The sequence below is a fragment of the Somniosus microcephalus genome, chromosome 11 (assembly GCF_052327205.1).
Source record: "Somniosus microcephalus isolate GS21.2 chromosome 11, FLI_Smic_1.0, whole genome shotgun sequence".
NCBI lineage: Eukaryota > Metazoa > Chordata > Chondrichthyes > Squaliformes > Somniosidae > Somniosus > Somniosus microcephalus.
This window is the reverse complement of record NC_140997.1, coordinates 180,082,318-180,098,704: the sequence shown is the minus strand read 5'-3', so window position 1 is coordinate 180,098,704 and position 16,387 is coordinate 180,082,318. Positions and strand designations below refer to the sequence as shown.

General features: G+C 43.9%; 1 protein-coding gene across 1 annotated transcript in view; it reads right to left on the bottom strand.

Moving 5' to 3' along the window:
* The window catches only part of suclg2 (succinate-CoA ligase GDP-forming subunit beta), a 295,434-nt gene that overhangs the window by 189,736 nt on the left and 89,311 nt on the right, over positions 1 to 16,387 (bottom strand). Inside the window, exon 7 of the mRNA XM_086001474.1 lies at positions 7,776 to 7,918. Within this exon, the coding sequence (XP_085857600.1) occupies positions 7,776 to 7,918 (143 nt within the window). The remainder of the gene's footprint in view (positions 1 to 7,775; positions 7,919 to 16,387) is intronic.

Here is a 16,387-nt window from a genome sequence, read left to right as displayed (position 1 = left end):
ATTTAAATGTTTAGAGAACGGGAAGAGGAGAATCTCATCTCTCAAAATTAACATTAAGTTAGATTTAAAGAGTGTCCAGGGAGTGCAGCAGACAATTTTTAAATCTACCTGACCATATACCTCCAGGGAGTCTCACTTTGCTTCACTCCAGAAATCAGTTTGGGCGCTGACTCTGGATTTACACTGCCAGTTTAGCTTTGGTACAAAGCTATTACATCAACACTATACTTGCAGTATAAATCATAGACTCATAGAATAGTACAGCACAGAAGCAGACCATTCTGCCCATCAAGTCTGTGCTGGCTCTTTCAAAGAGCAAGCCAGTTCGTCCCCCTCCCCCTAAATATACCCTTAAATACATTTAAAATGTTATTTTCGGGTTTTTTTTAAACCCTGTTGGAAATAGTTGAGAGTAACCAAAATGTTATCTTGGTATTACCCACACAAAGACAAACTTTCATGTTAATTTTAGACAACAGACAAACAATTTGAAACCACAGATAAAGTAATACACAGAGGAATTGGGTAACCTCGTTAGAAATGCTTTCAAAGTCCCTAAAATGAGGGGCTATGTTGCAATTACCAGCTCATAGTAAATGATCTTCACCATTAAAAAATATTGGTCCGGAATTTGCGGGCAGCAGCGAAGCGAAGGCTGTCGCTGCTGGCCCTGAAATATGCTCCGCACAAGGATCTCGCAATCCCTGTGCCGAGAACTTCAGGTTTTCCGACCTTTAATTCAATTGATGATAGTGGGGATCCCCTTGTTCGGTCTGTTGTGACGTCAACAGGCTGTCTAAGCAGCCAATCAAAAGGCAGAATTCTTACAGACAGCCAACGAGGAAGTGAGTAAGCTCTTAAAATTCGAAATTCTTAAAATAGTTAGAGAGAGCAAAAGAAAGATTGGGGCTCTCACATAGGGAAAAGGCAAACCTGAAATAAAGATGGACAAAAATTTTTTTTTTTTTTTTTTTTTTTAAACATACCTGTATTTGAAAGGTTTCTTCAAAATTTTAATTTTTTATTAAAATGGACAAATGTCACACTGCAAAAAATTTAAATTAGCTCTCCAGTCCCTTAACATTTGTTTAGCAGTCAATAAGCTGTTAAAAGCCCAGTTACACCTAATCCCTTTGGGTCTAACTTTTAGTGGGGAATTGAACAGCACACTTACTGCCGAAATTTTCATCAGTTTCAATGATTTGGCTGATTACACAGATTGCCGGTTCTGTGTGGGTGGGGGCACAGCGCAGCGTGTTTCGGGACCGTCAATGACTGACTGCAACTTCAGGATTTCTGCATGCGCCAAATCCCGAAGTTGCGGTCAGTTTCAAAGGTGGAATGACGGCGAATGCTGTCAGTTCGCCATCATTGCGACCACAAATCCTAGGTCATTATGTCCAATGTACCAAGCATAAGGGCCAAGTCAAGTTGTATGAAAACATGAATTGATTTTTAATTATATAACTAAATGCAGAGTTAATGAGGCTCACCTAATTTAATTCTGAGCCATAAATTTCAGTATAATAGAAGAATCCTGAATTGATTAGAAAGTATTCAGTCCTTCCTTATTAAGATTAACAGCAGGAATCTGATAGTACATTAAGTTTTCTATAATTTTGCGCTGTTTTACCTTGATGAGTTTAATTAAAATCATATATTAAAAATTTAACATATCCTAATGGGAAATAATCGGTGCCTATTTTCTTTCTTGCACTGTTATTTTTTACTTCCCCAAAATTGTGCATATATCACAGTGGCATACTATTGGACACCTAAATTATAATCTTATGTAAACTTTTGTAAACAGCTTTTTGTCCAATATTAAGTTGTGAATAAGCTGTATTTCCTCCAGTAAAACATTGAGAAAATCAAACCATCATCAGCCCTTGCCACAACCTTCGTATCCTTGCCACCGATTCCATCCCTGTCCCTGACAATGCTTCAGGGTGAAAACGGATATTTGCAATCTCATGTCTATTTAAACCAGATGAACTTCCAATCCCTTATCCTCTCCATCACAAGGATCACCTACCTCCGTAACATTGCCCGCTGCTGCCGCCGCTATCTCAGTGCACCTGTCGCTGAAACCCTCATCCATGCCTTTGTCTAGACTCAATTATTCCAATGCTCTCTGGGTCAACATCCCATCCTCCACCCTCTTCAGCTCATCCAAAACTCTGCTACCCATATCCCGCACCAGCTCCGAATCACCAGTCAACTCTGTCCTTGCTGACGTATATTGGCTCACGGTCTTCTAATGCCTCCGATTTAAATTTCTTATTCTCCTGTTTAAATATCATCATGGACTGGCCTCTCCCATGTCTGTAGCCTTCTCCAGCCCAACAACCCCTGCCCAAAACTCTCCGTTCATCTGACCATAGTCATTTGTGCAACCACCAGCTGCCCCACCCCACTCCTTTCACCCCACCATTGGCGGCCGTGCCTTCAACTGTCTAATTGTTATTCAAGATTAGGGAAACAGAATCACATTAAGACTTTTAAAGAAACTGCTTCATTTCTGTAGACCATATGGAATATCAGTTACAGAAATACTAATATGAATGCAGACATAATGTACTAAAGGTACTGTTTTCATTAATGCTTTTTTTTAAAAAACTAATTATTTACAGTTAATGTAAATTTTCAACTAATACTTTGAAAATGATTTCTAAGTAAGTTATGATTTAACTCTTTAAAAATGTAAAATGATAAACCCTATACCTTAAAGTCTGCTGGCAAAATTACATTCTTCTCTACACCTACTTGAAACGTTCCAGCAAATAAGGTTTGAAATTAGACAAGTAACACAACATGTGTCACTGATATTAAACTTAAGATCTGATAAATAGAACACTGCACAGGAGGAAAGCATCAGGGATTTGATTTTAAACACAACGGAGTTTATATTTTTTTGGTTCACTTTAAAGTTATTTCTTTCCCTTCTTTAGGTACATTACATTCCATATCATTCCACATATGACAGATTTGCCAAGTAACTGTGTCCAGGTTTCTGACAGACAGTTTTGAAACAATCATATAGAGTTACACAAGACAGTCTGGGGTCATTCACTCTTCCATTTTCACTCCCTTTGTGTGGGAAAGTACTTGGCCTTTGCTTGGCACATATTGTGGAAAATAACTAAGAGAAAATGTTGCAGCATAATAAAATGTTGTTTTCACAAGGGAGTGGAGAACAATGTGTATTAGCACCGTTCCTGTAAAATAGTTGACAAATCCTCTATTTAAAGTTGCAGGTAATAATATATATAATAAAATAGTAGCTGTCAACAGGTTTTAGCAGCAGGGTGCACCTATGCCACATCAAAGTGCTAGAATTCTGACAAAAATCGGATATATATAGTTCCACCTTGATTTCATATAAAATAAAACAAAATTGCCGTATGCATTTTATACACTTGCAGAAAGAGCATTTCCACTGTGACTAGCAACAACAATGGCAAATTATGATATTAAAATCTGTTCACACATTCTATTAATAAAGTTTTGTGTTAGTTCCTCTAGAAGCTAATAACATTACAGACTTGGAATTTCTCAGAGCATTGAAAGGTTTATAAACTAAGTAAAGAGTAATTTCTGAATGCAACATATTGTGAAAGATAATTAAGAGGAAATGCAACAGTCTAGTAAATTATTTATGGTACACAAGTGAGTTAAATGTGTCCACGTATTTTCCTAGGCTTCAAGCTGCAAAATAGCAGACTTTCAGAACAAAATGATGTGATGTGTATTCTCGTGGGTAGGTTGGAAGAGTGTGCAATAAAATGAATCGGACTAAAATCATGTAAAAGAATTCCATTAGTTCAGATGGAAGAGAATTACTGTAAGACAGAATTATTAAAGTGCCTTGTCTCCCTTCAAAATAAATGGTTTAATCATCCAAAATCTGGTAGCTGAGTGACAGAAGAAATTTCATGCACAGTTTACATTTTCTTTTACATCAATGTGTCTCAGAAAATTTTCAATGTTAATAAAATTCATCTGCAGGTTGCAATTGAGCCAAGCAAGACAGAAGCCCTTCAAGGAGTGTGGATTCATCCCTAACTCAACACCTCCAGAGAGATAGTGGAAAGCGTGAAAAAGCCTTTCTATGCTGCATACACAACAGAAAAGGACAGAGGTAATGGAGTATGTAAAAGGTGCAGCATGCTTGAAATGGGACATCGGTTCTGAGTAATGACTACAGAAAACGCATGCTTTGAAAGACAAAGGTGATAAAGTTTCCAGCAGCCATATACTGCACATTAGCCTTTCAGCAACTACTCTGACATATCTAAAATTAAGCTACACTATCTCATTTGTACAGTCATTGTTCAATTTGTCTTCATGTGTGATTAAAATTTACTAGTCTCCCGCACAGAGAAACTTTTTCCATAAGTTTTCAGAGAAATCTATTTAGGACGGCAGTTGTAAAACTTTTTGACTGTCAGATTTTTTTTTTAAAATGCTGCAAGGTGAAGTTGCTAATAGTGTTGAAATCTACAACCTGTACAAGTGCTTGGAGTACTTTTTTCGTGCAAGTATATCGAAAGGTATATTCTGTAAAATGATCCAGTTTTGAGAGGAGTTGTATTAGTCCAAATGAGAATGCAGGCAATATTAACTTTGCTACATAAACAAAGAGACTGCCTGCCTTTAACCTCCTCTAGTGATGTGGCTGCTCCGCCTGCTTCATGACGACATGCAAGCCGTGATCCTGACCAATGGTTCCACCACAGACCCAATTCACGTACGAATCGGGGTCAAGCAAGGCTGCATCATCGAACCAACGCTCTTCTCGATCTTCCTTGCGGCAATGCTCCATCTCACACTCAGTAAGCTCCCCGCTGGAGTGGAGCTAATTTACAGAACAAACGGGAAACTGGTCAACCTCCGTCGCCTCCTGTCCAAATCCAAGGTCGTCCCATCCTCTGTCGTCGAATTACAGTATGCAGACGCCGCTTGCGTCTGCGCTCACTCGGAGGTCGAACTCCAAACCATCATCAACACCTTCACTGAAGTGTACGAGAGCATGGGCCTTACACTAAACATCCGTAAGACAAACGTCCTCTACCAACCTGCCCCACCACACAGTACTGCTCCCCGATTATCAAAATCCATGACAACGCCTTGGACAACGTGGACCACTTTCCATACCTCGGGAGCCTACTGTCAACAAGGGCAGACGTCGATGACGAAGTCCAACACCGCCTTCAGTGTGCCAGTGCAGCCTTCGGTCGCCTGAGGAAGAGAGTGTTTGAAGACCAGGACCTCAAACCCGGCACCAAGCTCATGGTCTACAGAGCAGTAGTGATACCCGCCCGGCTGTATGCCTCAGAGACATGGACCATGTACAGCAGACACCTCAAAGCACTGGAGAGGTACCACCAACGCTACCTCCGCAGGATCCTGCAAATCCATTGGCAGGATAGGTGCACCAATGTCAGTGTTCTTGCTCAGGCCAACATCCCCAACATCGAAGCTTTGACCACGCTCGATCAGCTCCGATGGACGGGTCACATCGTCCGCATGCCCGATACGAGACTCCCAAAACAAGCGCTCTACTCGGAGCTCAGACACGGCAAGAGAGCCCCAGGTGAGCAGAGGAAATGCTTCAAGGACACCCTCAAAGCCTCCTTGAAAAAGTGCAACATCCCCACTGACACCTGGGAATCCCTGGCCCAAGACCGCACAAAGTGGAGGAGAAGCATCCGAGAAGGCGCCGAACACCTCGAGTCTCTTCGCCGGGAGCAAGTGGAAGCCAAGTACAAGCAGCGCAAGTCAACCCAAGAACCCCACCCACCCACCCCTTGAACCACAGTCTGCCCCACCTGTGACAGAGACTGTAGGTCCCGCATTGGGCTCATCAGTCACCTGAGAACACATTTTTAATGTGGAAGCAAGTCATCCTCGGTTCCGCGGGACTGCCTAAGAGAAGAAGAATTGTTGTGAAAAGTCAGAAATGCACCATTTCCAACGTACAAGCCCGGGAATTTGTTAACATGCTAAAGTTATGGATACTCCGCCCCTGGAATATTTATATCATTTAGACAATACACGGGGGAAAGAAAAAAATGGAAATCTAGCTGCAGAAAGTGTAATTTACAAATGTTAGAAATATTCCTTTGTTTTTTTATAATATGTCCATTAGGAACCCGTCCCATAGCAGATCAACAGAACTGCTTACAATCACATTGCTGCAAGAGCTCATGATTTAAACTTAATCATGGTATATTGTACCAGAGACAACATGGGACGTCCATTGCATTCTTCTGCTTACTCCAAAAGGTAGAAAGGAATAGGAGGATATGTTAATTGGTTAGATGAAGAAGGGTGGTAGGAGGCTTGTGTGAAGCATAAACACTGGCATGAACCTGATGGGCCGAATGGCCTGTTTCTGTGCTGTAAATAATATGGCCCAAAATTTCCGATCCGAGGCTTCCCAGAGGCGGAAGCCTCCGACCTGTAAAAAATCTACGCATTTACCTGGTGGCCCGGGAGGTATGGAGACATGCGATCCTGGGCCTCTCCGGGTACGCGCGGGCAGAAGCCCACGTATCCCAAGGCGCCCCTGGGATCACGTGGGATGGCCCAACCAATAAAAGGGAATCTTTTTAAAAAAATACACGAACACATGAAATAAATAAATAAATTACATACTTAAAATTAATTAATTAAAATGCCATTTAATTAAATATTTTAAACTATGTAATCCGTCCCACCCTTCCACTGACTTCTCTTTTACTATTTATGTGTTTATAAAAGACTTTTGGATTCCCTTTTATGTTACCCAATAATTTATTCTCATACACTCTCTTTGCCCCTCTTCTTTCCTTTTTCAGTTCTACTGTAAACGTCAGCTGCACTGCGTAACCCTTTCTTTAAAAACGTATTACCTTTATCACCATAATAATTCTTCAGTTTTCCCTTTTTAAACAGACCCATTTGTTTTGCAGTTAACTGAACACTATTCAAAAATATTTTAAAAGCTTTGGCTGAAATATCTTCAGATTTGCAATCCTGCTGGACCACAATATTTCAGGGAAGGTAGTTATAGGCAGTGGCTGTTTCTGCAGGGATTTCAAGCCATGTGATGCATCTGCTTCAATGAAAATCACCTAATTTTCTGCTGAGTTGAGAGAAAGGATTTCAATTTTTTTGCATTGTGTAGCTCAATTTAACTTATGAGCTAAATTACAAGCGAGGCAAACATCAGAAACTGAAAATCTTTATCCAGAAAGAGTTAGCAAACAACAGTGAAAAAAAGTGAGAAAACCAGGAATGGCTGAAGTTAAAGACAATTACTGCCACATGAATATTAAAGAAAGAGTAGTTATATTGGAACAGTAAAGTCTGGTGAATGCCATAGGAAAGCTATGAGGATTTGCATTTGATTTCCCGTTTTGGTGTTAAGCAAAATCTCTGCAGATGGTTAGCACTTTCCCAATTCGCAAATAAGCAATATGTGAATATGTAAATGTATAGACTAACAGCTTTGTGACTGGAATACAATGTTATATAGATAATTGGCAGATCATTGGTGCTCAGAAAAATATGCAGGCATTAATCATTGAACAACTTAGTGTTTGTGTTTTGATTTTATTTTCAACTCAAATTTGTGTTTAATTAAAATAATTTCATTTAGACTCAAATTATTTATAAAACCTTAAACTCGATGAAGAAATATCAATGAGAAAACACTTGCTATTCTGTTATATTCCTCTACTCTCTTAAGATGTTATAAAACTTTTGTGTTTGCAAATATGTTACCTTACCCTAGGATCTGCAGTAAGCAGCTTAAAGGCCTGGTACACCTGATTCTCTTGTACACCACCACCCAGGTCGAGGAAGTTTGCTGGTTTTCCTCCATGAAGATCAATGATATCACATGTAGCCATGGCAAGGCCAGCTCCATTAACTGTTTATAAGAGAGATATCATCTTTTAAATCTTACAAGACATTATCTTATAATACACCAGGATAACAATACAGAAAATATATAAAAGTCTGGCAAAATTATGAACAGGTCTATGCCTAAACTTTCATGGTTAACAGCAGTGACTATAGAAAGAGCCTTACATGAAAGATGGAGCACCAAGACTTATTGGGCTTCATACTGTTGCTACACCAAAACAAAATGCAATCCTGTTAAGTCTTAATCAACAATTCAATAGTATTTGCTCGACTGAAATGTAGATCTAATGACTACCCTTCCTTTCTTCAACCCTGATTAATGGAAGTTACTGAAATGCATTTTCACTTAAAAAGTGAATATTTGAGAAAATATAGCATGATAAATAGCTGTAAATGAATATAGCTTACTGGTAAACAAAGATTTGACACAAAAAGGGGTTCAACACTTTTATTGATATATATACACACTTCTGTTGTACTCAATGACGTAGAAATTCGATAGCGCAGCGCCCTGTTTTCAGTCTCCTAAGCTTCCAATATGGCAGGCATTACGTGCATGCTCATTACAAGCCTACCATATTGGTGTAGGTAACTCTTTTGGCTTCAGGGGTGCATGTCGGAATTAGGTTAAGAGCTGAATATCTTATTTAAATTAGTTTCCTGCAGTTCTCGCCACATGCTGAACCCACCCAACAACATGAGGTGCTAACCAGTAGTGTAGGGGGTGGCAGGTGCGCCCAGTCAGTTACGCCCCTGACTGTTTGTGAGCGGTTCGAATCGCTCCCACGCTCCTGGGTTCTAGACACCGGACTTAGGTACAGGCAGCGATACAGAAAACTCGAGTAGACCGGTGGTTTGGATGCAAGCAAAAACCAAGATTTTATTGGACAGGAAAAATTAATACAGTCTTAAAAGAAGTTACCACTATAACATTACAGGCAAATGCACTTATACAGGGAATGGGGAACACACGGCACATCGAGGGAAAACAACTATCTTAACAATCCCCTTATCCCACCCCCTATACCTAACAAGATTAAGCTATGAGGGGTCAGAATCTATGCTCACCGATCAAAAACGGGGTTTGCTCAATTCAAAACAGAGGTGGGATTCGGGGTTTGCTCTTGGTGCTCTCTGGAGTCTGCCGTCGTCATGGGGTCTCCGGGTGCTGCAAGGGCGTTGTCCAGGTTCGAGTACCCCAAAGTCAAAGTCTCTGTTTGGGTACTTTACCTTGCAGGGATGATTCTTTGTCGACAGCTGCCAGTTTGAGTTAGTGTGCAGATATTCGAAGGTCAGCCGAGGCTGAAGGCCCGATGATTCGAAGCCTCCCTCGTTTGGTCTCCTCCAGCCGGTCTGCCCCTCGGTGGTTTTCCCTTCTCCCCTCGTCGCGTCCCGCCTCGCCTGGCCTGAATCTGTCCATGTCCGCCCGACCCGGTGCCGGGGCAGTTCCAGATGGAGTGGGGAAAAGGGCACGGGCAAAGGCCAGGAGGTAAGCGTGGGACGGGGAAAGAGCGGCAGCCACGAGGGCGAGGGGCCCGAGGAGCAGCACCAGCACACCAACCAACGAACTCTACGGACCTCCTCCGAACGAACGAACTAGCTGCCCCCCAACTCAATGCTACCCGGGGCCTTCAATTATACCTTCGTCGAAAACCCTTATCTTCGCGCCAAATCAGGTTAGTTATTTGTCTTAAACTTGGCGGGCTAGTTTAAAATAATGGTAGCAATTCATACTAACGGTTTTTAGATGGCCGGTAATTGCATCTACCGGCCCGATAATTGACTTGTATTGTCCTGAAAGTTCCTTGATGGACTTGTCCAACCTCGATGGCTGTGTTAATCTGTTTCCGATAATGTATGCAGACTGTTTGATGGCCTTAACTATAGGCCTAAACTGCTATTAGATCCATCTCCAATTCAGTCTAATGCATAATTCAGAGTCCTGTCTCGTTCCAAAACACAAGTTTCTCTTCACAGAAAACCTGCAGCCTTAGTTTCGATTTCTCCCAAGCTGTCTGCGCTGCAGAATCCATTTTGGAATCCCACAGGCTTTCTGCCACGAGGCACGGACGCCATCTTGGGTACCCTTTTTAATTTAAAATGTCCATGCAGGATCCCTTTTATTAATAACCTTCGGGGAGATGCAGAAATTTTGCAAATCTTACATTAGGAAGGACCCCTCATTAGTGCTTTTTAAAAAGATCATGCAGTCAAAGCCCGCATGCAGCAAGACCTGAACGACATACAGGGTTGGTCTAATAAGTGGCAAGTAACATTCGCGCCACACAAGTGCCAGGCAATGACCATCTCCAACAGTAGAGAGTCTAACCACCTCTCCTTAACATTCAATGGCATTACCATCGTTAAATCCCCCACCATCAATGTCCTGGGGTCACCATTGACCAGAAACTTAACTACTTAAATACTTTGGCTAAAAGAGCAGGTTAGAGACTGGGTATTCTGCGGCAAGTGACTCACCTACCGACCCCCAAAGCCTTTCCACCACCTACAAGGCACATGTCAGGAGTGTGATAGAATACTCTCCACTTGCTTGGATGAGTGCAGCTCCTACAACACTCAAGGAGCTCGACAACATCCAAGACAAAGCCGTCCACTTGATCGGCATCCCATCCACCACCTTAATCATTCACTCCCTCCACCACCAGCGCAATGTGGCTGCAGTGTGTACCATATACAAGATGCACTGCAGCAACTCGCCAAGGCTTCGACAGCACCTCCCAAACCTGTGACATCTATCACCTAGAAAGACAAGGGCAGCCTATGGGAATACCATCACCTCCAAGTTTCCCTCCATGTCACACACTATCCTGACTTGGAAATATATCACCCTTCCTTCATCATCGCTGGGTCAAAATCTTGGAACTCCCTCCCTAACAGGAATGTGGGAGTACCTTCACCACATGGAGTCCAGTGGTTCAAGAAGGCGGCTCACCACCACTTTTGTAAGGGCAACTAGGGATGGGCAATAATTGCTGGCCTTGCCATTGACACCCACATCCCGTGAATGAATAAAAATAAATAATTTACTGGTTTGTCATTTCAAGCTGCTGGATGTTTCTTGGTGTGGTTCATCACTCTGGAAAGTTCACTTTGTCTGCACAGAACAACATTTTGCTGGTGTTGCACTGTTGTTGTTTGCTTCAGATAGTTTGACTGCAGTCATGGGTGGTCTCATAGGGCTGCTTTTGGGGCTGGAGGACGAGGCAGGGCAGCAACAAAGATAGTAGACAGCAGGAGCAGCTGCTACCAGAGGAAGGTGGAAGGGTTACTTCACAGCAGGCCATATCCACAGAAGGTATTCAGGGAGCACTTCTCCTACATTAACTTAACTGAGGAGCAGTATCTGAAGTGTCTTTGTTTCACTGACGAGGTTGTCACCGAGCTATGTTCCCTGCTGCAGCCGCAACTCGAGCCTTGCACCAGGGCATGGACAGCACTGCCTGTAGCTGTCAAGGTCATCATGACCCTGAACTTTTATCCCATGGGATCCTTTCAGGTTGTAACAGGTGACATCAGCGGCATCTCCCAGTTCCCCATCCACCAATGTATCAGGCATGTCACCAAGGCTCTCCACACCAGGAAGAACAATTACATCTCCTTCTTTATGGATAGAGTGAAGCAGGATGAGCATACAGTAGGCTTAGCCCACATGGAAGGCCTCCTTAGGGTCCAAAGTGCCATAGACTGTACCCGCATTACCTTGTGTGCTCCCTCTCACCGGCCTGGCATCTTTATCAATCATAAGGGATTCCACTCCCTCCCTTGGAACCAAGGCCACTCTCCTGGGACTGCATCTCCGCACTACTCGAGAATGGAGTGCAGGAGTGAGGTCAACAGTGCCCCCCCCCCACCCACCCCATGCCAAAGTGGCAGCCATCTAAGCTTCCATGGTAGCTGTGAGAGGTGTCGGGACAGTCTCCATGATAGGAGGGTACCACTGTGGTGTTGATGGAGCTGAGAATTCTGTCCACGTTGGACAGAAGGGTCTCTATGCTCTGCATGTAGTCTTGAGACAAGTTAGAGGTGGACTCCTCCATGCTATGCGACATTATGCGCAAGCTGGCACCTAGCATTTCCTGATATATGCCCATCAACCTTCTTTGGTGGGCGGGCCATCAAAGTCATCATTGGAGTCCTCTGCAGCAGAACTAGTATGTGACCTCGCCCTTCAGCAAGCTGGCCCCTGTGGCGTCCTATCTTTGGCCTAGCTCCTGTGCACTTATGCCCAGTGATTCACGATGTGAAGATGCCATCTCTAACCTAGCCTACTAAGATATGCGTGACGCCAGTATCTGAACTGGTATTTGCAAAGGTGAGATTGAGTTACGGTTCATCCTCAGGAAGGCTGGCCTCCTCTTCCTACACTGGCACAGGAGCTTCCACATCTTCAGCACCTGAAATGAAAGAGAGGGACAAGCATGTGGTGTGAAGGGATAGCAGAGAGAGAGAGAGAGAGAAAGACTTTCAGAAGGCTTTCGATAAGGTCCCGCATAAGAGATTAGCATGCAAAGTTAAAAGCACATGGGATGGGGATAAGGTACTGACTTGGATAGAGAACTGGTTGGCAGACAGGGAGCAAAGACTTGGAATAAACGGGTCTTTTTCCGAGTGGCAGGCAGTGACTAGTGGGGTACCGCAGGGATCGGTGCTAGGACCCCAGCTATTCACAATATATATTAATGATCTAGACGAGGGAACTAGATGCAATATCTCCAAGGTTGCAGATGACACAAAGTTGGGTGGGCGTGTGTGCTGTGAGGAGGATGCAGAGAAACTCCAGTATGATTTGGACAGGTTGGGTAATTGGGCAGATGCATGGCAGATGCAGTATAATATGGATAAATGCGAGGTTATCCACTTTGGTGGCAAAAACAGGAAGGCAGATTATTATCTGAACGGCAATAGATTGGGAGAAGGGGAAGTGCAACGAGACCTGGGTGTCCTTGTGCACCAGTCGCTGAAGGTAAGCATGCAGGTGCAGCAGGTGGTTAAGAAGGCAAATGGTATGTTGGCCTTCATAGCGAGAGGATTCGAGTACAGGAGCAAGGATGTCTTGCTGCAGTTGTACAGGGCCTTGGTGAGACCACACCTTGAGTATTGTGTGCAGGTTTGGTCGCCTTATCTGAGGAAGGATGTTCTTGCCATGGAGGGAGTGCAGCGAAGATTCACCAGACTGATACCCGGGATGGCAGGAATGACGTATGAATAGAGATTGGGTCGATTGGGCTTGTATTCGCTAGAGTTTAGAAGAATGAGAAGGGATCTCATTGAAACTTATAAAATTCTAACAGGACTAGATGCAGGAAGGATGTTCCCAATGGCGGGAGAGTCCAGAACCAGGGGTCAGTCTAAGGATAAGGGGTAAGCCATTTAAGACTGAGATGAGGGGGAATTTCTTCACCCAGAGAGTGGTTAACCTGTGGAATTCTCTACCACAGAAGGCCATTGAGGCCAATTCATTAAATATATTGAAGAAGGAGTTAATATTTCTTAAGGCTAAAGGGATCAAGGGATATGGGGAGAAAGCAGGGACAGGGTACTGAATTTGGATGATCAGCCATGATCTCATTAAGTGGCGGAACAGGCTCGAGGGGCCGAATGGCCTACTCATGCTCCTATCTTCTATGTTTGTATGTAAGTGGCGGGTGAAAGCATCTGCAGTGTGTCATGCAGCGTGTATAGGCTGAGCTAGAAGTCTGAAGGGAAAATAGAGAATGAGATGTGAAGAAACCCTGTGTGACATCTCCTCCAGCGTTACCGGTCACCATGGCCACGACTCTGCCCCTACCCGTGATCACCAGCATGCTCTCTTCAAGGGAGGAGTGTGTGTGCTGGCGAGGGTAACAACATTGGTCAGTGTGCGAGTGTGAGGAGAAGGAGGTGTAGTGATGTGGTGCAGTGATTGTAGTAGTGAAGGGAGGGCGGGTGGGGTGGGAGTGTTGTTAGTAGTGAGGCTGTAGGTGGTGGAGGCATGAGCAGAGAGTAAAAGTGCAGTATTCTTACCTTGATAACTCTAGTGCAGTCATTGAACTTTTTCCAGCATTGCAGCCATGTCCTGGGTGCTAAGCTGCTGGCATTCACAGACTCAACAAACTCTTCCCACCGTCTTCTGAGTTGTTCCCTCAGTGTTTGCTGCCGCCATTTTTGTATTATAACCTCCCCCCCCTGACCCTGAACACGGGGGCCCCACAAGGATGTGTGCTGAGCCCCCTCCTCTACTCCCTCTTCACCCACGACTGTGAAGCTAGAAGTTTGCAGATGATACCACGGTAGTAGGCCAGATCACCAACAACGATGAGTCAGCCTACAGGGAGGAGGTCCAGCATCTCGTGAAGTGGTGCGCCGATAACAACCTGGCCCTTAACATCAAGAAAACCAAGAAATCATTGTGGACTTCAGGAAGTCTAAAGGCGGAAGTCACACCCCCATCCACATCAATGGGGCTGTGGTGGAAAGGGTGGACAGCTCTAAGTTCCTCGGAGTCCACATCACGGAAGACCTCTCCTGGTCCCTCAATACCTCCTCTCTGGTGAAGAAGGCCCAGCAGCGCCTATATTTCCTAAGGAGGCTGAAGGGATGTAACCTGTCACCCCTGCTCCTCTCTAACTTTTACCGCTGCACAATAGAGAGCATCCTGACAAACTGTATCACAGTATGGTATGGCAGCTGTAGCTACTATGACCGGAAAGCCCTGCAGCGGGTAGTCAAAACTGCCCAACGCATTACCGGCACCCGGCTACCGACCATAGAGCACATATACCAGAAACGCTGTTTACGGAGGTCACGGTCCATCATCAAAGACCCTACCCACCCCAGCCATAGTCTGTTCACCCTCCTGCCATCTGGGAGACGCTACAGATGCATTCGCACCCGTACGGCCTTCTTTCCCAGGGCTGTCATCCTACTGAACTCCACAAATAAACTCTAAAGCCTGCACATCTGCCAATGCACTTTATTATGGTTATGTTTATGTTAATGTATTACAAGCCAAATGTATGTTGAATGTTTAAATTTCTTAATCTAAATGTACACTCTCGGGAGCCGCAAGCCTACATTTCGTTGTACTGCACTTGTGCACTAACAATGACAATAAAAGTTGATTTGATTTGATTGATTTGTTTCCTTCCTGCTGCAGTCAGAATGTACCTCCACTTTAAGAAATGCTGGCTGCCATTAAGTGGCGTCAGACACACCCGGTATGTGACCCCTCTGATAGGCGTGCAGCCAATGAATAGTATGGGTAACGATCAAATTTCTCGGCCAATGAGTTACTATTACTTTACCAACAATTTACATTATGACATAAAATAGTAAGTAGTTTACATTGTTGCATATTTTTATTTCAGCATCGGGAACAAGTTGCCAAGTTCTGAATATGAATGTTTCATGAGTAGCTGTTAAATTCTCTGAACTAACAATGGATGAATATTTCCTTTTGGGCAAAAAAAATCATAGAAAAAGCCTGCATTATGATCCAGTTTCAAAACACAGTGGAAGAATAAACTCTGAGGACTTCAGTAACATCAGATCAGATGACTATGCTTAAATTTATTTCCAGATTATCAGTTTATAAAATGGGTACTTTCACCAGATGTTTTGTTTCTGATCTCGGCTGGTAGATCTGGGGATCTGAGAATTGATGTGGTTCTGTAGATTTCTCTAATTCCAAGTATGACATAATGTTCAGCATCGGAGTGGTTTACAGAAAATTTATTTTACACTAACGTGATAGGAAGGACTGCCATTTAACACTCAGGTGGTTAAACAGTAGACACTGAACCACATAAAATGTTAAAAATAGAAGTGTGGTTTGCACTACGATATCCATTTGACCTACACTAACCTAGACTAATTTGTGATCCACTCCTTTCAAACTAGGCCTGCAGTGCGCATGTAATGTTCCACTCCATTAACCGCACTTGTGCAGAGCTGCATTCATTGCAAGCTTATTGAAATACTGCTCAGCACTTAAAGAAGAAATACATAACAAGTCACATTAAACGTCAAACAAATGAAAAGTTCTAACCAACAAAATTGATAGTACAGGTAGACTATCCTTTGTCCGAAAACCTCGGGACCAGCCGAGTTTCGGTTTTCGGAGAATTTCGGATTTCGGAAGATGGGTCGGCGGGGGTCCGCAGGGGGGTCCGCGGGGGGGTCGGCGGTTGTCGGGGCTGGCGGGGTCCGCGGGGGGGGGGTCGGCGGTTGTCGAGGCCGGCGGGGTCCGCGGGGGGGTCGTGCGCACGACTTACGCTGACGCTCAGCGTAAGTCGGTCGGGGTCGGCGCCGGCGGGGGGGGTCGGCGGGGGGGTCGTGCGCACGACTTACCCTTTATCCGAACTTCCGAAACCGGAACCCTCTAAAAACCGAAGGTTTTTTCGTTCAGCGTAAGTCGTACGCACGACTTACGCTGAACGAAAAAACCTTCGGTTTTTAGAGGGTTTCGGTTTTC